This window comes from Solea senegalensis, linkage group LG10, assembly GCF_019176455.1.
Source record: "Solea senegalensis isolate Sse05_10M linkage group LG10, IFAPA_SoseM_1, whole genome shotgun sequence".
Taxonomy (NCBI): Eukaryota; Metazoa; Chordata; class Actinopteri; order Pleuronectiformes; family Soleidae; genus Solea; species Solea senegalensis.
In genome coordinates this window covers 14,071,225-14,097,065 of record NC_058030.1, presented here as the reverse complement: position 1 = coordinate 14,097,065, position 25,841 = coordinate 14,071,225, and the positions used below count along the sequence as shown (strand labels likewise).

The following is a 25,841-nucleotide window of genomic DNA, read 5'->3' as shown; positions in this document are numbered from 1 at the left end:
TACTACTACTAATAGTAATGATACATTTTATTTACAGGCGCTTACATCATACCTAAGTACAGAAAGTAGGTACCACACAAAGTTATTGACTTTTAAATTAATTTTAAGGTGTTTAGAGTGAAACTATGGTGTTTACTCTGGAGTAAATTACATTTATTTATTTATTCACCAATTTACTGTGTATATACAAATACAAACTTGCAAACATAAACTCAGGACATGGACAGACATGGCAAGAACAGCAAAAAACCTGGCAGAACGAGGTCATAAACTTAAAAAACAAACAAAACTAACAGACAAAGAAAAGGAGATACTACTCAAATAAGGATTTTGCTCTGTTGGGTGTACTTCAGAGGTTTTCAGTAACATATTAGTGCACTAGGTGTTCTTCCCCTTTCTATCAGGGAGTTTTTTGTTTTCCATTAAGTTTTAATTTATTTTACATTCTACAACAAGAGATTGAAAGTTGTGATTAGTCATTTAATCATAACAATAATAATAATCTGTATTTCTAGAGAAATATAAATAAAATAATAAAAAATAATATTCCAATCAATTCAGGTCACAATAGAATAAAACAATGGTACATAGTCAGGCTGCCATAATAAAAAGATCAATCTTATATCATCTTAAAAATATATCTCCTTGGGTCTTAGACTAAGACCCAAGGAAAAGGTTATGTTTGTTCCACAGGTTGAGGTTATAAAAACAGAGAGCTTCCTAACAGTCTTTTCCAAAAATGTTGCTTATTATTGCGTGAAATTGAATAATATATAGACCATTTAATCGAATATACATGTAGAAAATACACGTAAACAATTGCGTTACATAAAGTTTTAATGCAACCGCAGGTGCGAGTTGGTACAAACGTCACGTGACCGCGGGGAGCCAATAGGAGAGTTTTCGGTTTACCAGCAACACAGGTGCAGTTGATGAGGCGGAAGACGCAGAACTGCGCTGTTGGTTCCACATCCAGGTTACTAAACCGTAATAAGCTGTGATGTAAAAGCAGTAAACATCCCACTGTCGTGTTTATCTCCACGCGAGGAAGAAAAAAAAGGAGGGAAAGACGAACTCCTGCGGGTCATGGCTGTGACTTTAGCCGCATTCATGCTAATATTGACGGTCTCATCATGGAGCCCGACCTCCCTCACTGTCGGTAAGGACTGAACACGTTTACTGTTCCTTCCCTGAAATAGAACAACTACACACTTTATATGGAAGTTCCAGGCTTATTTATTCTAATTTATTTTTCGTAACTGTGACATTCAGCTTCATGTTTTGTGACTAACTTGTTTGTCATTATAACCTAACGTGATGCTGGATGGTGAAACAGTTCAGTGTGCACAGGTTCACAGTCACGCAGTCATGTGTTGTTGCTTGGCAACATTTGTTAGACCCGGACTTCTGACCCGGATGTGTCCCTGACTCTGTCATGGTTAGACTTTTTTTTAAATGAGTAAAACAAACTTATTGTAAAGTTAGAGGAACCAGAGAGGGCAGTTGTGCAGGTTGTAGGTTTTGGTCATGTGGTCACGTTGTGCGCATGTGCCGAGTATGTTGAAGAACAGGTCCGGATGGGACTGTCCAGATTTTTTAGGGCAGTTATCTTGCGGCAGTTTCAGTTAAGTGTATACATTTCAATTCTGTGAGGATAAACAATCTGGCAATAGCGATGTTTGCATTATCACATTGACCTAAAAACTTTATCTCAAAGTCTGCAAAACATCTGTTTGTTCAGAGTCTGCCAGCGTGAAAGAGTAAACAAAGTCTCCATGCGCTAGTGGAGAGTCACTGTTTTCCCGAAGATGGAGTGTGTGTGTAAACGGTTTCCCGACAGGGACTGCGTGGAAAGTGTTTTCTTCAGAAGGAAGCCAAACCATTACTGAGGAATGTTCAGGATGCACAAAAATGTGATAACTTCATAAATAAGTAAAGCATATGCACAAATGCTGCACAGCTGGATCAAGTATTTCCACTGTTATAAAAATGAAATGTCCTGTGTGTATCATGTAGGAGGGTTTGCAAGCAAAAATGTAATATACTACCCATAAATATGTTGAGATAAGTGTATATATTAGGCAAGGCCTTGCTCTATGGAGGCTTCCATCTAGCACTGCCATGTTTACATATCAATATCAATGTGGCCACAAGACCCTCCTCACTCACAGCTTATTTTAACCTGAAATATGAAGAACATGGAGAGCAATGTCATTAGGACTTTAATTCCCAGCACATTTATTTCTGTTGGAGAACACAAGTGCACCAATTAGCTCCTGATTAATAAAGAAAATTGAGACCTAGATTCTGGATATATGTCCATAAAAATAGTATGAAAAATTACCATCAAGGAATCTTGAATCATTTTAAGGCAGCAGCAGACAATAAACCCCTATATACTTATTTCTAATACCTTAAATAAAATATTTAATGAAATTTGATAAGCAGGTCCTGGTATGTGGTTAATACTTCGTTTCCTAAGTTGAAGAATCACTTTCAGGGCAGGAAAAGTTGAATTACTGCATCCTTGCTATACATATGACTTGTGTATTGTGTCCTCTGTATTTGTAGCTCAGACCTGTGTGGATGAGCGCAAGTTGAAGGAGCAGGTGCTTAATGAGGGGGAGCAGAAGCCCCCATTTCACCTGAACTGCCCTCTAGAAACTATTCAGCCCCAGCAATCCATACAACTGACCTGGCAGAAAGACTGTCAGCGGCTCCACAATCAAGATGGGAACGTCTCTCTGGAGTTTACCAGCCTCAAACTTGAAGACCAAGGCAATTACACATGTATGCAACAAGGCAACAGTTCCGCCTCATTCACTGTCCATCTTATAGTTAAAGGTATGTTTTATAGAAAAGTGTGATAGTGTTAGTTGAATGAAGTCATTAAAAACCTGGTCATGTAATTGTGTTGGAGCCAATTTGTTTCAGCGTGCCTGTTACGTCCCTGGCTTTGGCTCAGGGGAGAAAGGAACAAACAAATAAAAATAATGACCCGGGAGGGAAAAAGAAGGGCAACAGAGGCAGTTAAAAATTCCAAACAAAAGGTGTTAGTTTTATTTTAATGTTATCGGTAAAGAAACTTAAAGCGCTGGTCCCCAAACAAAAGGGAACAAAATAACCAGGTTACTACACATGACAGCTGGAAGCAGAAAACATACACTACAGCAAGGTAAATGCCCTACCAAAACACCCTCCTTTCCACAGAAAGGAGTATCACAACTGTGACAGTCTCACCAAACTGCAGCAGCTCCGCTCAGCTCACCAAGAGAGGCCGGAGAGGCGTTTCACCCTCCTTTTATTCACCTCCACTGATTACTAACCCAAGACTCCTGTGTGCAGGGCAGGGGGTGGAGAGTCAATCGGGGACAGAACAGACACACCTACACAGACACACCCACACTGATGCACCAAACAAGCACTAAGGCTGTAACAGTGCCTTTCAGCAGTCACCACCTGGCAAAGAAGGCCTCCTTTATTTAGAGGTCTTGCAGTGACCACCGATAACAATGCTATGTCTATATACAGAGTCCCAGTGCTCCAAACCCCCAGAATTTCAACCTAACAGAGGCCTGGACACAGTGTGGAGGAATGTGGGATCCTCTGTGATACTAAACTGCACTGCTCTGCTTTTCACGGACCAAAATGAGGAGCAATGTGACACCAAGTTTCAGTGGAGTAAAGACGGTCAATCCCTCACCAACCTCACACTTTACATGCACAATACCTCCTCATGGTGATTTTAAGCTTATAAAACTTTCATCATCTCCATGCTTCAATACAAGTGTTAGAGTGTGAATGTGAGATCAATTCTATTATTTATTTATTTTTTTCCAGGTCTCCCATTGCCGGCCAGCTGGTGGTTAACAGTCTTTTGGTGGTTACACTCAAGGAGCAGGAAGATTTTGGGCTCTACAGCTGCACAGTGAGGAATGTGTCATTGGATTACAGCCTACAAAATTCAAGTAAGAAAAAAACACAAACTAACAAATCATCTGTAAATTATTCAGTATCAAGAATGTATTTTTTATCTGTAAAATATTTTATTGCAATATAATAACTGTATATTGGCTGCTAAAATTTCAGTATCAAATCACCACCAAAATACATTACAAAAAAATGATTGAAATCCATCTGCTTTTTTAAATTGTTTCTGCACGTGCTCAGACAGACCCAGCCACACAGCTGCTGTTATTGCAGCCATCGTCCTGCTGCTGTTTCTGGCTGTAGCTGCCGTCGTGTACTCCAGGTGTCACCTGAACATCAAACTCTGGTACAAGAACTCTTTTGGAGACTATGAGCTAAATGGTAAGACTGCTGTCCTAGAGACACACTGTAGCTATAAACATGTTATAATGATAATGAAGCAGTGAATTCATTACTATGTTTTGTGTTTATCTGTGTTCTCAGATGGAAAATTGTATGACGCCTATATCTCCTATGTAAACAATGATCATGACAGAAAGTTTGTGAATTTCATTCTCAAACCTCACCTGGAAAGTAAAACTGGACACAAAGTGCATCTCAACCAAAATGACGTCCTCCCTGGTGGACGTAAGTTTATTTTCACACAATTTCACGAGGAGGAACGTTCATAAATTGTCTTTAACACGCTCTGCCTGTCATCTTTCATTTGTATCTACTAAAGGGACATTTCGCAATTTTTATTAACTAATGCTTTGAGTTGCCAGTTATTAATTACATTGAACAATACACAATGTTTTTTCCAGAACCTTCTGCAGAGCTGCTAATGAACATTAGTCGCTCTCGGCGTCTCATCGTGTTGCTCTCTCATGCTTACCTCGAGCAGGACTGGTGCTGTGCTAACTTCAGGTCAGACCAAACAACATTGAACACACAGGCAGTAGCAACCCTATACACCACTTGAGGTCACTGTTGCAGCTACATACTGTATGTACTGCAGTGTCTCTCTACTGTCATGACATATTGTAGCTGTGTGTCTTCAGACAGGGTCTCCTGTACCTGCTGGAGTTATGTCATCAACCCATCCTCATCATGTTGGAGGGTCAGTCCAAATGTATGAGGCCTGAAGTCAAGCAGCAGCTCAAAGAGCATCAGCACTGCCTCACTATACTAACCTGGAAACACAATTCTGTGGTAAGATCTGCTTCAATAGTTTATGAGCACACCATTTTAAACACCATTAGCCTTGTTTGCACTTGTTTGAGGCACCGCAGCACAGATCTTATCAGACCCTACTTACCCCACAAACAGCCATAATATGCTCAAAACCACAAGGCGGTGTACAATGTAGTAAAAGAGACGTGATAGATAAGGGAAGTCGCTGGCTAACAGTGTTTTCATACAAACACAAAATGCTTATGAACACAAATCTGCTTGGCAAGTTAGGAAAGCACTTAGCAACGTTTTTAAATAGGTGACTGAAGGTTCTAAAGAAAAGAAAAGAAAAAGTAATCTGACTTTTGTGACAAAACATTTTACAGCAACAAATTGTACAGTTATTTGCTTATTTTATTATGTCATTTGTGTACTCTGTATTGAAATTAGTAATCAGTAATTTTAACACTTCTATGTGTTTAATGTGTAATGTGTTTGGTCTCCACAGACTCCGTCCTCAGTCTTCTGGAAGGAACTGGCCTTAGCGATGCCTCGCCTGGTCACCTTCCACTCTGAGTACGCCGGCGACCCACAGATAATGCTGCAGGATGACAAAGACCCCATGCTGACCCTTGAACCCGACTACTGCCACTCAGACACAGACCCTGCTGGAGATCTGGGTAAAAGCAGCAGTCACTGGATTAGCAGTGACCTGACCTGACTTCATTCTCAAAGATCACAATATTAACATATTTTTGCTCATGTCAATATAAGAAATATCTTGCACATACTGTATCTGTATAAAGGTTTCAACACCATACTGGCACAAGTATATTCATGTTGAACAAAGCGACCATAACTAAGATTCATGGAATTAGATTCAATCCAATTTTACTGGAACTACTTTGAACTAACAAAGACCTTACTGCTGTGAATGTTTAACTTTGATATGAGAGAATCCCATGGGGTCAGGTGCGTGACTGTTTTTAATCCAAATGGAATTACTTTTTTGAAACCTTTTTACCCTGAGACATGTTGTAATGTGTTTATTTTTAATTACAATAAATGAAGACAGCACCTTTGTTACCTTTGGATTATACCAGATTATCTCTTTCCCCCTGCTTTCAGTTTGCTAAATTAAGTTCAGTGATTCCTGGCTGTTGATTAATCTGTCTGACTGATTACAGAACATTATCAGTCTATTTACAGTTCCCAAAAGTCCATCTACTGTATTATCTTAATGAAACATGCTTTGTATGAAGGATTTATTTCATTACAGAGTTTTTTTTTGTTTCTATTATTTTCTGCATTTGAATTCAGAGGAGATGAAACAGTGAGTCACATAAACTCAAGTGTGTTTGCATTTATTTCATTTTAATTCTTCCTTTTTTAAAATATTTTGCATTGCAGGGATTCGCCTCCCTGTGTACAGGACTCTGGCCCGTAAAGCTCCGATCCTCCCCTCTGCTCCCGTCATAGCCACTGAGCCCAAACCCTTGGATGTCGACGTATCAGACTTGGGATCCCGCAACTACGGAACGCGTTCAGACTTCTACTGCTTAGTCACTGAGGACATTTAAGACACATTCCCGTCAGCTTTGCCAATCCCCTTTAAAATGGCTTTTTTTACTGTATTCATTCGTGTTTCTTGTCTTTCATGGACACTCGTCTCCTGTGTTTAGTTGAAATCGTAAAGTTAACATTTTTCATTTCACCTCACCAAAAAATATTTGCATTTTTTTATTTTGGGTTGTTGTGTAAAATGTTTTATAGAAAACTGATCAAGTAAAAACCTCTATTTTATTGGGGAAATAATTTATGGATATAAAAAAATTTAATAAATGCAGCCTCTTTCTGTCATCCAGCAGAGGGCAGAGTAGAGTCCGCTAACATGCAGGAATCTTGGTTTTCGTTTGTTTATTTTTTCTAAGTAACAGCAAACATTACACAGATGGTTTGGATTGACAGGGGAAAATGTCATGTGACTGTCATATTTGAACTTCAAAAATGTGTTTGCACTCCAGTCATTTGAAAGAGCAGAATATGCAGGACTGAGAAACACAACAGTTCTTGGCATTTCTGCTTTGTTTTTGGATGTCAACTGACCTTGATAACATGGTGCTAAAGCTAATTGGGCATTTTGACATAAAACCAGGCTATTTCTCCCTTTTTCTAAACGCTGACTGGTAATCTGCGTCCTTGAAATGACGACCTGTAAGAGCCTAAATATGGGTGCAGCAGGGAAGACCTAGCATTGTTCCTGTCTGAGCAGGATCAAATATGTAAACAGGGTCACATGTAAGTACAGGGAGCGGCTGACATTTCACCAATTTGGTCTTTTACAGCTACATCAATAAATGTTGTATTCACACACACACACACACACACTCATGAAATGTTGAAGGAATGACATTTCTCTTTATTAGCTGAAAAAAATCCAGATGATATATTTCCTTTATGCAACACAAAGGCAAATATAAAATACAATTTCATCGAAAGCACTAACACAGACACACTGATGTTATAAATGACATTGATGTTATAGATTCAAAAGTGTTCAACTTGCCACCTGTCCAATGTTGCAATTTGTCTGAAATACAAAACAAATATTGCATTTGTTTTGACAACAAAGTTCAGACCATATCCTTTCACCCCGGTGTTTCACACACTCTATAATTAAACAAACATTAGGCATGTCGAAGAAAAAACAGTTGTCCAATTCCAACTGTGTTTTATGCGTTAAGGTGAGTGCTAAATACAGAAACTTAGAAAAACCCACAAGTAAATACAACAGTTAACTTTGGAGGCAGAATATTTATCCCAAAATCTATATATCAAATTATAATCCAGATTACCTTACACAGTATTTCTAAATATCTCCTCTGTATACAGTCAGTTTTGACTACATATTATAATATTTTCTGCTTATAAACACATTTCTTTATCCAAAACTACAAAAAGTACAGAGCTACAGTATATTAAACATTCAATTTGATTTTCTATGAAAAAGAGAAAACAATATTTACAAAAACAGCCATGTCAGTACCAACACTGTTGCATTAATGCAGTGAATTAAGAGACAATCATAAGGCACCATACTGTCCATTAACTGGACAATGTTTGTGAATGGCAGAATAACAAAGATGTGGTTTTATGTGGATACATGTTTTTGAAAAAAGAATAAATCCCGGATTCTACACGACACACACACATACAGCTCAAACATTAGAAGGTTAAGGTGCACTTATTTGTATCAAGAGTCCATTATTAGTCCAACTTCACTGAACCACAGTTCTTGCAGATGTCCATCGAGTTGTAAATAAAAAAAAAAAGGAACATTCTCCATCGAGTGCATCCTCTATGACATGTGTGTCTATGTTCTTATTACAAATTATGGCAGATTAAGATTGGTTATCTTTATATATGCAGTATGAAGAGTCTATGTGCCACTGCACACCTGAAGAGATTTGTCCTGTCAGGTGCTGGCAGTGTGCAGGACTGATTGCTGTTATAGAAGAGAACTACAATACCATCATTTTACATTGTAGTATCTGCAAAATCCACTCTTGTAAACCCGTTCTGTAAAGAGAAGACGACATAAAGGATATGAAACACTGTGCAATGACTGAGGAGAATTTGTTTAATGAAGTGTTGATATAAGTTGAGTTTTGCCCTGGACAGACTGAGCACACAATACATTCCGCTGCACGGTTGCACAATTCACTGTTTAAATAGTTTTATATTTGCACATGTCAACCTTTTTGTGTGTGTGTGTATAGTACAAATGCAGTTTCTGGGTATTAATTCAAAAGTGTAAGACATGCAATAACACATTTTTGCTCTGTTGTGACTTGTTCATTAGGAAATACACTCAGCACCACACCCTTGGGAGGGGCAAGTCATGATCTGCAGAAGGCACTAAGCGTTCATGCTGGTGTACGAGATGAGGACCCGCCTGACAGGGTGTGTCTGTGTGTGTGTGTGTGTGTGTGTGTGAGAGAGAGAGAGAGTGTGTGTTGAAAGAGCAACAGTGTGAACAGCCAGCGATACAAGCTCTGAAAATGAACCATTTGACTGCAGAAAGAATGGAATGTCACCTTTCACATAAACAATCTTTCACTCTCACAATTTTTCCCACTTTGACAGACACGCACACGCGCACACACGCACACACACATACACACACAGCTATAAGAATGAGGGTGGGGCCCCGTTAAGGGCGAAGTGAGTATGTGGAATCCAACTTGTTCCGTCTTTTGGAAAACAGCAGTTTTTGGTTGAACAGAATCACTGTCATTAAAGAAAGAACCATAAATCTTGGTGACTAAAATATTTTAATATTTCTGTCATTTGAAGAGTGAAACACATGTGTGTTTTATATCATTATGACTTAACTACATATATACTGTGTGAGCACAAACTAAGCTGAAAGACAACAGAAAGAAAAAAATGGTTTTGAGAAAAAACGTTCAAGACTGGTTTACAAAGGTTGTACCTGTTCAAGCAGCTGTGACACACCCAGTCATTCACATAATTGACTTTACCTGTGCACCAATGGTTAAACCGATCTAACAAGATCGGCTCACCTGATGATTCAGGGGGAAGAAAAATCTTGTGTGACACAACATCGCTGATATATTACTGATTTTGTCTGCATTATTATCGTTATTTACCTGTTTGTACTGTTTGTGCAGCTTCTTGTACTGGAACATGTTGCTGAGAACTGTGGCTGCTGCTTTCGCTGCTTTCATCCTCCCAGGACTGGGAAAAAAACAAACAAAAAATGTTCATCCAAGGTTGACACTTTATGCAAAGCATTTTTGCACAGTGCAAATGTCTGCATCAGGCTCCTGTAAACTCGCATTGAATCAAAATAGCTGTTTCAGACCGCTCACCTGCTGTCACATGAGTTCTTAATGCCGACCAGTTTCGTTAGTCCGCCAAAGTAGTTGATGTCTCTGGCAGCTAAAGAGCTGCTGGTCACCAAGTTGTTGAGAACACCACAGATGTTGACCACCACGTCACTGGAAGGCTCCTTCTGGTGTCCATCCACTGGCAGCTTAGTCACTAGGTTGTTTACCACCTTTGTTGCTGAACAAATATCTAATATTAGTATTACACTGTACGTTTAAAAACGACCTGAAAACCTGTTCTCACACGGAGAGTCACGAGAGACTCTTTCTGGTGTTCTTTATGCTAAGTCAATGGTTGGGAAATGGAAACGGGTGGAGTTGACTTCTTCTGCACCGATAAAGATTTACTAACATTTCGACAGAGATTTAATCAGACTTGCGGTGTTGCGCGCTTACTTTAACAGGCTGTTAATCACATATGACAAAACAAACTCCCTCTACACACAATTGTGATTACTGAAAATAACTGAATTCCTGAGCCATTTAATGTTCAAAGATCCCTATGAAGCAAATTCACTATTCTTCTCTTCACACAATATGTATGTTAGAAAATAGTGGCCGAGAAAAGAATTATGGAGTTAAAAACTTTCTCTCCAGAAGGATTTTTTCAGAAGTTTTTTTAGGCGTGTCCAAAAATATGGCTTCATGACGCACAGGAGTCACAGTTAGCTCAACTCCTCCACAAACATGGTGTCAGTATAAAAACTTGCAGCGCCTTTCACTGTGGTCTCCCAGAATTACAGTGGCCACGCCCCCACCATCTCAGAAAATAGCAGAAAATAAGCAAAAATTGTACATTACTTAAAACTTACAATTTTTAATCACTTTTCCATTCCACTTTAAAGGGACTTAATAAATGACGCCTATTTTTAATCAAACCTTGATTATTAAGTATTTTAACATTATAGACAGATGAAGTATTACATTTATTATTTTAGTTTGAAGTTTGAATTTCACTTTCTAAATTGTGACATGAGGTTTTTCATGAAAAACATGAAAGGAAAAGAAAGGACTAACCCATGTCTCCCTTGTCTCTGGTGTGGCGGGAGAGGTTTCTGAGGAAGCCTGTGAGGGAACGCATCTCCAGGTCATTGTTGGTACGCATCAGGTCCATCACCACCGGCAGAACGCGTTCCTGCTCCAGAGCCACGCGGCTCAGCACTGACGCCCACTGGAGCAACAACAAGGAAAAAAATTTATACGTGAAACAAACTGAGATTTGAATGTTTTTCAAGGGGAAACGAACAAACAGTCCGCTCACTCTCTTATCGCCGGCGGTGATGTTCTGCAGAGCTCCAGCGGCCGCTTCACGCGTGGTGGAGTTGATTTCACACTGACGCAGCAAGCGGTTGTATAACCCGACGATCTGAGGGTGCCACAACCACTCCGTACCCTTTGGCACCCGAGCGACCTCGGTGAAAGTGGAGAGATCCTGGTTCTTGCTCTGTTAGAGAATGCCGACATTGGAAGAGTAGTGAGATGGATGGCGTGGTCTATGCACACAAACTGGTGAATACATTAGAACTCGTACTGTATATACATTTTTGGCTTTCCTGCTCTGGGGCGTGAAGCAACCAATGGCGTCACCCTTCCCTGAGTCCTGATCTCTGGTTGGTCCTTCCAGGCGCATCATAGCAGATGGAGGCATCTCAGAGTAGAGTTGGTAAGAGAGGTTCCTCAAGACACACACTGCATTTTCCACCCCCTAACAACACACATGTGCAGATAAATGAATGCACACAATAAAAGGTAAGACAAGTATAAGTACAAGTAAAGACAAAGAGCAGTTTCGATTAAGCTCCGTCTCTTCTCACCTTGTCTTCTGCCTTGTTCTGTTCAAGGGAGGCCTTGATGTAGTTCACCAAAGAGTCCACCAGTCCGTGTGTCTCTCTCATTTGCTGACGGGTCTTCTCGTTCACAGAGCTCAGGTTCCTAAGGACACACAGAGCAAGAGAGACGGAGGTCAGACAGTTACTCCAGATGAAACTCAGTCAGGCATCGTGTATTTTGATGTGATGCAGGTTTGGAAAACAACGGTGAAGAAGTGATAGGTGTGGCGAGAGTCAGCTGACACATGAACACTGAAGTGTCCTGCCAGAACAAGTTTGCCAAATGTAAATGCCATCGTGTGAGAAAAGGCACAGGCACGTGAACCAGAACAGAATAGGCACACCAAATGGAAACTGGCATGTTGCAGCAACAGAGTGATGACGCAGGTAAATGAAATGCACCTGAGGCATCCTGTGGTGTTGTAGAAGATTTCTGACTGAGAGGCGGACTGATGGAGGTCCTCGGAGTCGTCACTGCCAGACAGAGGGATGAGGATCTTCTCAGTCAGATCTGGAAGCGTTTCCCTGGCCAGTTTCTGCTTGAGATTGTCTTTGGATGAAAGGTTCCACAGGATGCCTGCACACAACATTGATTTCTCATTTTTGCCAGTTGCTTTTATCTCGTATGTGTTTTGATTCTGAACACGGATGTCAGAGACGTCTTATTATCTTTTTAGGTGAGAAGAGAAGCGGCAATTTTCATATGTTCCCGTATATACACAAGAGTGAGTCAAACCTGCTGGACAGATATCAAATGGTGTACTTTGCACATTGCTGAACCACTCCTTATCCGACAACAGGAACTACACTTCAGCGAATGTTCACGTTAGTTGGTGAGATCTTTGATCAACATCCAGAGGCAGATTTGTTTTTGCCTGTTTCATTCCCAAAGTTTCTTTCTGTACATGTGACACGGACATGAGCTTGTCTGAGATCTGACAGATTTGCTGCTGGTCCGCAGGCCCAGACAACTCCCCTGCGCTCCCCTTTACCCCTCCTCATACACCTTACAGAAAAGAGAGCAGCTCCACCTTCTGCTCTTTGTGTACACACCACATTCCTGACAGATCTCCACACTATGGACTTGGCGCTGTGGTGTCCATCTCTTTGTTTTTTTTCAAGACGCAATTTTAAAAATAAATCATCCATTTCAGCTCTGGTGACAACAGACATTTGTGGAGACGCTGTGTCCACGACTGTAAAACAGACGTTTAGGTCAAGGGAGACTGCAAATGGATGAGGTTCTTTTTCGTTTGTGTATTAAGCTTCCGCTTCCAAACATGTCTGACTGCTGCAGTAACATCCCAGTGCAAAATGGCAGCCTCAGTAAAGCAAGGCCCTTGTCTAAAGTTAAAAATAGAAGGCTTATTCTACAGAAACCACATCGTGTTTCATTTTAAACCATTATACACTTAGACAAACATGTGTGTGAGTATGTTATGGGTAATGCGGCCAATAAGGGACCTTAAATGTCAAGCACAGATGAAATGCCTGCACACTAACTCAACCAAAGACTACTGATATAAAGTACAGTATGTCTGACCATTTCCTCTTTAAAAACAAACAAAAACAAAAAATACTAGACAGTCTGAGTCCTCCCTGGTCTGGCATGGGATAATATTTCAAAGCCTAGTGTTTGCTCACATTACTATTCATTGACACCACTGCCAAGAATTAGATCATTTGCATATTGCTTGAAGCAAAAGATCCCTTCTTCATGTTGTGTCGCGCGTTCGTCTCTTTAACCGACCTGTGATGTTTTTGTGGAGCTCGTCGTCCGAGTCCTTAAGTGCCTCGATCAACTGTGAGATGCCGCCCTCCTCGATCAGGGCCACTTTATTGTCCATGTTCTCATAGATGAGGTTACGCGCGGCACCGGTGGCGTAGCGCTGCACTTCCTGGCTGTCGCTGTTGAACAGCTTCACCAGATCACCAATGCCTTTCAGGCGACGCACCTGGAGAAAAATGTCAATTAGTGTGAGTGTGTGTGTGTGTGTGTGTGTGTGTGTGTGTGTGTGTGTGTACCGTTTTATCCCTGTGACATCAATGTGTCACTTCTTGCAGAGCGTAAGAGAGAAAAGAATATCCGCTCTCATGTCTGTTGTAAATCACTTTTTAAAAGGAGCTGATTAATATTGTTTGACGAGACGTTTATCCTTGTTTTTATGCTGAGCTTGTTTTGCTGAATGTATGTGTTTCCCCAAAATATCACACTGTTCTTTTTCCATTTAAAACCACATTACTGCACCTAACCTAAACAAAAAAAAGCATTTCAAACTAAGTCAAACTCAGGCACAGAGAATGTCTGCCATTCACCGCCTGTATGGAGCAAAGTCCACGTTACAGCAGTGATAAAAACAACTGCGGCGCAGCAGCAAAACATGTCACCAGAAATGAAGAAACGTCCACCATATCAGATGTCCACACTGGAACAATGTTCATGGCGGACAGAGTTTGTCAATAGGGATCTCAGAGTAAACAGACAGAGGAATTGCAACCATTGTTTTTAGTACCTCATGTTTGGCATCGCTGTCATTGTAACACTCGTGTTGAATGTAGGCTGCGCCCAGAACCTGCAGATCGTGGTCGGGCTCCCTCAGGTGTTGCACAGCTGTGGGCATGTCCAAGGAATTGATCCTAGGACCCAAGGAGCAAATCAACAAATTCAAGCCAACACTGTCACTTCAGTATTGCACAGTTGTTATGTTTGGTAGCGCAAAATACTGCGTGTCTTGTGTTGTGTTATGAACGGAAAGCAACGGTGTGGCCACAGTAAATACAGTAATTTATTTCTTGTCTGAAATAATTAGACTGCTGATTTTCTTCCAAATCACACAGCGGTCTGCAAACCCGCTCTGTGAACCACACGCTGTGGGATGTGTGAAATGCAAGGACTGAAACTAAGCTGCTACACCCAAAACCAGTTCTGCCACTATTGAGCCACCTCCCAATCCAGCTCTTAGCAAAGGCACTGTACACCTCACTAAAACCTCCTGACACATGGTTGTTGTGTTACCTAACTTGCTGGTGCATTTCATTCACTTGGCTGTCACTTACATTTGAAATGAAATACACAAAACAGAGTCAGCTGCCGTTAAGTATTATAAAGTAATTAAAGAATAATGGATGGTTATACTGGGATTCACTGGCAATAAATATGATACTTCATTTACTGTGAGTAAATCAAAATGAAAAGCGCTTAACCCACATGGATTTTGCATGGCTCAATATCTTCTGACTGTGGGTCTCATTTCTGAAGTCATCCACTCCTACTGATGACATTAAGCTTGAGAACACTCAAATATTGAGTTTCATACATTACTTCCCAAACTGCAATAATAGGTTCAACAAACCTCACTCAAAAAACTGGAACAAATAGAGCATTTGTTGGGACTTTTTTAGAATTACTTTGAACCTTGACGACTTGAGAGCAGTTTGGAAGTTACACGAGTCATAATCTCCACATGTCACACAACAATCGACATGTGCTAGTACACAAATAAGAGTCTGTGAGCTTCTCACCCGCTGAGGTTGCCGATGCTCATTCCTCTCTCCATCTGCCCCATGTAGATGTCCCCGCCCCTGCCGACACTTTGAATGCTTTTGGTGGACATTGCGCGGGAAATGGTGCCCAGACGCTGCAAGTTCCCCTGGGAGCCAGAGGACACTCCGGATGTGATGAACCCTCTGTCCACTGTGTCCCCCCCTCGAATGTAGCCGCTCCCAGACATCCGGTTACGGTTTGTGATCCTGCTGATGGTGCGGTGAGCCGGGCCTTTGAAGGAATGTTGCTGAATCATTTCTACGTCTCCTGCCGTCATCCCGCCACCACGGGAAAGAGTGCTACTGAGAGAGCGTTGTATGGTCGGTACTAGGGTCATAGCACCTCCACCTTGCCTTATTTGGGTAGAGTAGCCATTGACTGCGCTCTGGGCATACTGGCGGCCGAAGGTGGCATCACGGTCAGAGACTAAACTGCCGGCATCGCTGTTATCGATCGCCCATGGATTCACAGGTACGGGCTGCTGTCGCATCGAATGCATAGAGTAGTCTGACTCCAGTCGGTTCTGACGTCCGGTGGTCCCCACTTGGTAGCCGCCCATGCGCATGTCTTCTCTGTAAAAAACGCCGCCGCCGCCACCACCACCACCACCAGCTACACCACCACCTCCAACACTGATACGGTGGAGCTGGGCCAGATCCGGGCCAGCAGACTGGCAGCTGTAATTAGTCCTCTGAGACACACGCGGGCCCTGAGGACAAAGAGATGAGTAACCATTAGAATCAAGTGTTCACGGAGAGTTACTCATTGTGACCGTATGAGTGGGTGAACTTGTGAAAAGTCACGGCCCATCATCACCTCACTGGCTTCTAAATGTCATCAAATTGAATTTGTTTGTTCAGGGGTGGAAGGACAGGATTTAGAAATCATCATTGTAACTTTAGCTCTTGGGTTCGCAGCTCAAACATCTATGGCATAGAGCCAGTGTCTGAAGAATCTAGAGGGTGGACTTGAAAACCCTGAGCTGATCCCATCACAGGCTACTGTGAAATACCACACATGCTGTGTCCTGGGTGACCCAGCATGACAACAGCACAGGCTCAGTGGTGAATACATACTGCAGCAGTGAGATAATGCTGTTGTACACTACTCACCATTGTTTTGGAGCCTGTGTACATGTAGGACGACTTTGCGCTATAACCTGGGTTGTAGCTTTGATATTTCATTGTCGAAGAACCGCCGTAATCTGAAATACACAAACAAAACAGAGTAACACGTGATTACTACATATGGCACATGTGAGCAGAGTGGTGACACAAGTGTCGCAAAATACTATACTTAAAGACTATTTAGGGCACTGTAATGATCATGTCATCAGAGATGGAGGAAACATGTTGAAATGTTGTGCATCCAGTATTTTCACAACTTAAATTTAAATTTACAGCCTGCAAATCGTAGGCTGTAAATTAAACGTAGTTCCTCATAGATCAACCTATTTCCATGGGATTAGTCCCTCAAAAAGTTTGATTTGGATTGTAATACTTCAAAATTGCAGCCGATGATTTACATCTTTTTGCAAGTAAGGAGTTCTTTAACCTGGAAGCAGACTCAGGCTGACTCAGCTGTTTCTGTTCCCGAACCAACGACTAAGTCCGGACAGAAAAAGTGACACATTGTCTTTTCTGTTCTTGCACATTTGTTGTGACTGTACTTCCTGTAAATGCCTCCCCCATGAGAATAAAGCACACACACACACACACTCACTGGTGTTTGTTGTATCAACTGATCATTGAGCTTTGCTGCGTGTATAAATAATGCAGCATTAAATCAGCCCTTACCTAGCAGTGCAATGCAAACTTAAAACAACACTGACAGTTTGATCCTGTATTGCTTTTAACTTGATCAATGATTCAAGTGAATAAAAAACGTGGGGGAAAAAAACCCCCAAAAGACTATGAACTATGAAAAGATCACAGTAAAGATTAAACCCCTTGGTCCCACCAAGGTGTCATACCTGCTGAACGATTTGCCTGAAATGAATAGCAAGTGTCGCGTTGCAACGACAACTGAAGGTCCGATTGCACGCAGTCTGTAACCAAAGGACCCGAGTGGTCACTGTTACCGCTCACATCGCTATATATCTGACACGCATACATAATCAGTCACTGTCAGCAGAAAGCGTGAGACTGTTTTGCCGTCGTTATGGATTATGGTAACCTGTCAGGTCAGTATAAAAGCAGGTGTGCAGCCAAATTACATTTACAACAGCGGGAGCAACAGTGAGACGCAGCTCACTAACAAATCTGGGTCAACTGAAAGTAGAAAGCCTGTGACAACTAGACAATGTTAACTACACAGTATGCACCCGTGTCTAAACCCATAATCAGGCTTTCTTTTTTATTATCCTCTTGTAAGACAATGTGATTTATGGATTTTGTATATGTGTCAAAAATGTGGATTATACATACAGAATGTTGTTAAGTGGATCCACAATATCACTTTGACGACACTGCTACATTATAAATATGCTGTAAAAGTTATGTTATGTTACTTACTTATGTTATAAGTAATGTCTTACTTTAAATACCACTTATCAATATGATTTCTGGACATTTTATATATATATATATATATATATATATATATATATATATATATATATATATATATATATATATATATATATACATATATATACATATATATATATATGTATATATATTAAGACTTAAATACATTTTCAGTTCTGAAATTGTCTTGATCAATTATGAATTGTATCCAATTGGTTAGCATTTAATTTAAATTAATTTATGTTTTTAAGTTCTGTTTGAAACAATATGTACCATCAAGCTCAACTGCGTTTTTATAAGGCAGCAAGTGTTTAACCATCTTGAAATTAACATTGGCTTAAGTTCTGCTGTTTTATAGAAACATATCTAATTATACTATGAGCGCTGTTATTTATCTGATTGTTTGTGTTGAAAAAGTTATTTTGGAAATGTACAAATTAGCTGAACATGTGTATCATAAATGTGTGCATGCAACAGAGAAAGCCTTTAAAGGGCCTTTCTGTGCATACAGATAAGGGCTTTCATTCATTATTATTATTGTTGTAGTATTAGTAGTAGTAGTAGTAGTAGTAGTAGTAGTAGTATTCCAGGCGTCAAAACAAAAGAAATCTTGCCTTGAAGAAGTCCAGACATTGAATGGAGCAAGACTGTTTCAAGACATAAAGAAAATTTAGTAGTCGTTGTACTTATATGCAGATTCCTGTGCATGGACCTCTACATGTGCTGAGCCTGCAAAAGAGATTTGCTGTCACGCTTGATTTCTGTAGATCATGAAAACATTTGACTGGCACATCCCACAGCTCAACTGCAGCCACGCCCAGCACACCTGACATCCAGAGTTTTTACAACATGCCGAGGAAACACACCCATTCCTTTGAACACTTCAGTGCATCATTTGAAAAGTGCACTCTGCTCCTCAATACAACACCACGCGCGCACACACACACACACACGCACACACACGCACACGCACACACACATGTGTGTGTAGATACATGTATTGTTCCTCCACTCTCCCTCTCTGTTGACACTGAACAGTAATTATCACTGTCATAAAGAGACAGTTGTTGCAACATTAAGGCCACACTCAGAAGAGTCTGAGTGTTTTGCTGGTGAGAATCGATGCATGCACTTGCGGTGAACTTCTCTAAAGCCACAAACCACTGCAACCCCAGCATTCCCCTGCTGCATTGTTAAGAGCTCCTCATTCCTTCTAGTCCAAGTTTCAAAAGATAATGAATATGACGTGGCAGTACGTTTACTTGGCTGCTCGTGGTGACAGAAGATGGAAGCGTTGCATTAAACAAGGCACACTTCTCACACAAGACAAGAAAAGCCTGTGTCCATGTACATCCGGCCCCTTCACCGTCCTGCATCAAGCTGCACGAGTCTCACTCACTGCGGATGGCGTATCACTCCCACCTCAGCCACGACTGTGCACCAAGACCAGGACACATTTTTGTGACATCTTGTTTTTGTGTTTTGTTCACAAAACTCCCGTCAAGTGCCTTTGCTCAATAAAGCAGTGTTATAAACCCAACCCCACACAGAGAGGCTTTCACCTTTAGTCTGCTATCTGGTGTGGATCATGAAAGCAGCACTTGTTTGGACCTGTTACATATTAACCCTTTCTCACACACACATACTCAGTTTACTGTAAAATCTCTGCTGTGTGAAGCTGACGCTCATCTGCTACAAACCAGCAAAGCAGCTGAACAGACAAATTCTTCCATGGCAATCACATTCACATGAGCAGCACAGGCAGCCACACACCAACATGAGAGAAACCTCTGATTTGTGTCATGCTAAGACATTTTTAATTACCTTCTGATACATGACAAGAGAAACAGAGACTCCCTTAAACCTTAAGGATAACTTGCAACATGTCATTGGTTCCTGCTTCATAAATGTCAATATATTCTGGTTTGCTTACATATAGATAGATTTATATTCACATCATATCTCATCCCAAATGTCTACGACACAGTTATACCTGTGTAGTATGACGCTGAACAAAAGTTGAATCTGTTTTTTTGGCCACAGCACTTTTGGCACATGTGTTTGCTCTTCTTGGCACGGATCAAATCAAATAACCTGACCTTATATAACATCGCTTTTGTGTCAGTTATTTGGAGTTCATGCAGAAGAAAACATGGTTCCAGCTGCGTGACCTGAGAGCAGCTCTACTTCCTTGTAACACAGACACAGGCTGAGCTTTATGGTCAGACAAAGGCTGCTGCACCTGCACCTGCGCGGTTTACCCTTTAATTCCTACACTTCTCTACACTGAGTCAGCCGAGGACACATCTAAGTCTCAGTGTGTCCCAATGTTCCAAGAGAAGTATAGATGTTTACCTGACATGGCGTAATGTGACGCCGATCCATTCTGTCGCGGAAGTGTGGACTTCTCCGCCAGTCTCATTTTGACCTGCTGCTGGACGCGCACCGACCTCGCCATCTCGTCCGACACGGAGCCTCCATTCTCCAGCTGACTGTCAGACGGAAGTCCGTAGGTGGTGACCGAGGTGCTGGGCTGTAGAGCGGAGAAGAACGCGGTGTCAGAGGCCACGACACTCATGGTAAAAAAAAAAAAAAGTTTAGAAGCGTCGACGCTGGAATGGCGTCCGGAGTGAACCGAACACTGCTGGGAACAAGTTTGTTTGCGTCGCTGCAGCCCGCGCTGAATGGGGGTGAGAGAGAGAGAGACAGACAGAGCGAGACAGAAAGAGAGCAGCAGCAGCACGGGGCGGGGCCTAAGAACACTTTACAGGTGAGATATGTCTGCTTTTAGATACGGATCAGATAAAACAGTGACTCACCTGCGACTGCTTCCTATTGTGAAACAGTCTGTGTGGACTTCTCTGTTATAAATGACCCACTAAGACCAAAGACCAGTGGAATAAACAGCCATTACATTGTGTTGTGTTGTGTTACAATGTGTTTTGTTGTGTAACACTGTGTTGTGTTGCGTTGTGTTACGTTGTGTTACGTTGTGTTACACTGTGTTGTGTTACGTCGTGTCACGTTGCACTGTACTGGGTTGCATTAAGTTGAGTTGTGTTGCACCAAGTTGTGCTATGTTGTGCCGTGTTGTGTTAAATTGCATTGTGTTGGATAGTGTTGAGGTGTGTGGTGTTGTGTTGTGTTGAGTTTTTTTTTATTGAGTTGTGATCATTTACAGCTCAATGAAAAAATAATGTGTTGTTTTGCATAGCGTTAAGTTGAAATGTGTTGCATTGAGTTGTGTTGTGTTGGTCTGTTTGTGCATATTTGTTTGCTTGATTATCACCTTCACACAACCTGCATTTCATGTTAAAATAATATCAGAATAAAACTAGATACATTTAGTGAAGAACACAGAGGTCACACTGAGCTAATGTCAATGTCACAGTAAAAGTACAGAGGAACTAGCTGAAAAAAGGATTTTAAGGTAAAAGTACTCACTATAAAAAAATGCTTTGAAAAAAACATTATCTGTATACTAAGGAAATAATATTGAGTGATCATTGGTGATTTTTTGATGTCAGAGTTCAGAGATCATTTGAAGAACTTATAGTTAAAATTGTGATGACAATTTTTTGCAAAGTGATCATATGTTTTAAATAGTATTGATATGATTATCAGCTGCCACATAAAATACAAAAGGACTAGATGTATACAGCAACAAGTATTTGTATATAGCACTTTATTCCTACAGCTTATGCTTACTCAGGACATAGAAATACATTTTGCTCATTTTCAATGTGGCAAAAAAAAAATATTTATAATTATTAACATACAAGCTGCTGTTCTTTGACCTGGTTAAATAATCAGTCTGTCAGTCAGTGTCATCTAACTGTCACTGTCAGTAGAGTCATAGTTACATGAATAGTGTGTGTGGGGACATGAAGGTCTAATTCATTAACATCACGATACCACGTGTTATCCAGTGTGTTAGAGATATCTCGCATGTTACGTATCATTTAATTTTACATCAACAGCTCAATGACACATCTGGTGTGAAAAATCCACTCTCACCCACACACACACACACACACACACACACACACTCACACTCACACTCACAGCAGCCCATTGCAATAAGACTGTGTCAAAAATGTTTGAATATTTATGTGAGTATTTACTGCAAGTCCCCTGTAACTAACATGTGGATGTGAATTTTATATTCAGAACCTAAGTGGGTCCTGAATACATTTATATATGTTTTTTTACAGTGGTAATAAGTAATCTGAAACACCACTTATGATGATTTTTGCAGTTATTAAGTCTTCAAAAGTGACAGCTTTTCATTCAACAAATGTTTGTCAGTTTAGACGTAAAACCTTTCTGTAGTCGGGAATTTCAACTTAAACAAGTTGGGCTTGACTCGTATGTACTGTCTCTATTCCTCAATCACCAAGGCACAGAAGAGTCATGTAAAGCATTTACACTTTTATTTTCACTTCCACAATTTCCAATACATCCAGGGTATATTTCCAACCAAATATTTCCATATATATATATATATATATATATATATATACACACAATACATACTAGCCTCTCTCAGTTCTGTGTTAAAAATGACATATATATATATATCACAAAGTTGAGTTCCCTTGTGTTTGTAAGGTAGCAGGTGAACTTTCTATTCCAAGTTTAACCCTTAGTGCTCATTGCACTGAGCCGTGCCACAGGTGCACCCATGGTCATTTGTGGGAATAATACACAACTCTTTATATGGACATCCTGGGTTTATAGGTCACATATTCAGGCTTTAAAAAATGCCTTCTTATGTGTTGTTAAGTCAAAGTTAAGACTCATTTTATATCGTCTTTTTAGTAGTGATATAAAGTAGGTATAAAGTTTTTTTTTGTGCAGAAGTCACAAAATAAACCTTAAACCTTTTGAGCACCTTTTTTTTTTTTCATCACATCACAGGTTGTGCTGAAAAAAAGGACATAAGACACTCTATATTGCACATTCTTATACCCTCTGTATATACTGTATGTTTAAACATAGTAATGGAAAAAAGCAGCCACAATTTGTTGCCAGCCGACACACAAACTTCCACCTTTATTTCTGCTCTCTTGTAGAAACAAATGTAACCATACTATGGTCTGTGATGCGGCTGTATATATGCTGATGTTTTAATTAGCTGAACATGTGTACATATAAACTTTGAATGCAGCAGAGGAAAGCCTTTGAGGTCTTTGTGTACGATGTCTATTCAAATGATCCCAAATATCAAGTTCCATCTTGTAAATGAAAGCATGTCTGACTGGTGGACTGTTACAAGGTGTGTCACTCTCACTCTATTAAGTCAGAGCCACACCTAACTTTTATCTGGTTGTTTTATTTGAGCCTAGCAACTATGAGTCACTGTCGCCCATACAGAAGTTATCTGTGATCTGCACCAGTCTGATTTTGTTTGTTTATTTCTTTTTTTTTCTTTCTTTCTTGGAATTGGAGGTGAACCATGTCGGGAGCTGAATAAATTATCTGACAGGATCAAATAAATGTCAGTAGATTTGTCCCCTGGATTCTTAAACATCTTAATTTGCATCTAACAAGGAAAACAAGCACATTTCCTCCTGTCTAATGTTTATGCAATCAGCCTTTAAGGAAACAGTCACGTGTTCCATTTAGCCAAAGCAGGTCAATGAATTTGGATTCAATTTAAAAGCCATAAAAATGTGAAGACGACTTTACCTTCACTGTCACAGCAAAGAGTTTGTGTGAGGACAGAAATAATAATCAAGTTTTTCTCATTTCAGTAAAACCACACTGCTGCTCAGTGACATGGTTAACAAATGTCCTGAGTGAAATCAAATTGAATTCATGATTGATTGATATACTGTAAATATATTTATTAAAAAAAGACAATAAATTGTTCTAAAAAAAATAAAAATTAATCAATTTTGACTTACCATTACCACTGGGGTGTGTCGATTCTCTTCTCTCTGAAGCGTTGTACCTGTTCGTCTAACCAGGGTGTCTGATGTGGTGCAGTATTAGAAAGTTTAAAAAGTTTTTAACAGTCGCCTCCCTGAAGATTAAAGTTGTGTGGGACGCACACAAAACAAAAGAGATGAGTCAAGACCGTGACACCATGGGGTGTGTTACAGAAGAGGGGGTAGGTTTTTTTTTTTCTTTTTCAGAATTTTATGACACTGTCTGTGATTAGTTTTCGGTGTGGATTTGTTTCTCCTTCTTCTTCTACCTTGTTGCGACATTTCATCGATGATTCAATCGAAAGGATCCATGAGAGCCGCTGTTCTACTGAGATGTCATGTCAGGAGAACAAACAGCTAAATGTGATGACTCAGAGCTCTGTATCAGAGAAAGTCACTGCATGACAGAGGTGACACCCTGGCTCTGTCTTGTGCGTCAGAACTCGACCGCTTGTCTTCGGATCACAGTGCAGGGCTAAAATGTTTGAGGGTTTGTGCTGCTGTCATTTCACCTGACGTGGGGACTTTTTAAACTTTTAAGACTTTCTAATGCTCCAACACATCAGACCTGGTTAGACGAACAGGTACAACACTTCTGCTGTTGCTTTCAAATAACTCCAGTATTTAGTCAGTTCTGAAAAGGAAAACTAACAAACTAAAAAAACAACTTTTATTTGAATTCTTCAATAAGTTCCCAGCCATAAATGTGCCAAAACATTTCATTGTTGCAACTTTTAAATGTGGACAATTTTCTCTATTATGTGATAATGAACTGAATACAACTGTAATATTTTTGCACATTCTACAGACCAAACAACTCATTGATTTACAACTTCAATCAATCAGTACTAAAAATGATAATATGACCACTGAAGATCTACAGTTTTTACCATTCACTCATTCGCTCACACACATGTGCAGGGCTTTTTCTCTCGTACCTGTTCCCACACTCTGCTGCCACAGACGTCAGGAGCAACTTGGGGTTGAGTGTCTTGCCCAGGGAGATATTGACATGTACAGTAAAGTAGCAGAGCCGGAAATCGAACCCTCAACCCTGCAGTGGAGAGACAACTCGCTGTACCACTCAGTCACAAAATAATGTTATATCATGAATGAAAAGAGTGTTTATATATTTGAGTATAGAGAAGTCAACTTATGATACTTTTGAGTGTATTTTCCTACATTTTATTCATTTTCTTTTGCTTAACAGTGATTTAAAATGCAATATATTTTTCTTCTGTGTGCAATTTAAAAAAAAATACAGTAAATCACCTGAGGACTAAGAACAATTTACAACTGTTACACTTCACAGGGAAATGATATATAAAGCTTTGAGGAAACACAAGAAACATTAATTTGAAAAGGTTGTACTTCTAAATACACTCTGCTAACATAAAAATACACACAGAGAAAATAAAAGTATTGTTTCTTTGTATGTAAATGACATGTATGTACTGTATGTAAATCTGTAAGCAAAAAAAAAAGATTCCTTCAAACATATTGTGGAAAGCTTCACATCAGCACATTTTAAGCTTATCGCTGTGTGACAGATCACTCACATGTGTGGCATTTAATTTGCAGTGGGATTGATTTAAGTTTGGTTTACAAAACATGTGTCCAATGATAACTTTATGTGTAACATCTGAAGTGCATTCAGTGTTAAAGAGGAGATGAACCTTGTGGGAGGTTCAGACAGGTGTGGCTGCTGCTGCCACTGTGCCAGAAATACAGGTCAGTTCACTTTTTGAATGTATTCAGATTGGTTGCAGTGGGAGAGATTGGGCTGATTGAGCAAGAGAGGCGTTGTTATTACACTGCCCCCCTGTGGTGACACAGGTGTGTACAGTAAATAACTTGTCAAAGGTTGAGGCAAACATACACACTGATTAGTTCCTCAAACTTGATCATCAAACCATTTGATCTCTGAGAGGAACACAAGATTTGGATTATTTTGATGTAAAAGAAAATATATAGAAGCTAAAAGGACATGAAAGTATTGCACAAACGATATC

The 25,841-nt window shown here is 40.2% G+C and overlaps 2 protein-coding genes across 2 annotated transcripts; one reads left to right on the top strand and one right to left on the bottom strand.

Annotated features, from left to right (window-relative positions):
• Positions 1-907: 907 nt before the first annotated feature.
• sigirr (single immunoglobulin and toll-interleukin 1 receptor (TIR) domain) lies at positions 908-6,978 on the top strand. Its single transcript, XM_044035727.1, has 10 exons — positions 908-1,159; positions 2,572-2,844; positions 3,532-3,739; positions 3,841-3,968; positions 4,171-4,311; positions 4,414-4,557; positions 4,734-4,836; positions 4,971-5,121; positions 5,591-5,762; positions 6,493-6,978. The coding sequence occupies exons 1-10, from the start codon at positions 1,087-1,089 to the stop codon at positions 6,660-6,662; spliced, it is 1,563 nt and encodes a 520-aa protein (XP_043891662.1). The 5' UTR covers positions 908-1,086; the 3' UTR covers positions 6,663-6,978.
• Positions 6,979-7,478: 500 nt separating this feature from the next.
• On the bottom strand, positions 7,479-20,569 carry LOC122775657 (plakophilin-3-like). The gene is made up of 13 exons (XM_044035722.1): positions 20,252-20,569; positions 16,481-16,572; positions 15,347-16,077; positions 14,338-14,461; positions 13,575-13,779; positions 12,227-12,401; positions 11,810-11,927; positions 11,536-11,700; positions 11,257-11,439; positions 11,013-11,166; positions 9,978-10,173; positions 9,756-9,843; positions 7,479-8,661 (listed from the first exon to the last, which is right to left on the bottom strand). Exons 1-13 carry the CDS (start codon positions 20,472-20,474, stop codon positions 8,620-8,622), a joined length of 2,496 nt encoding a protein of 831 aa, XP_043891657.1. The 5' UTR covers positions 20,475-20,569; the 3' UTR covers positions 7,479-8,619.
• Positions 20,570-25,841: the final 5,272 nt, after the last annotated feature.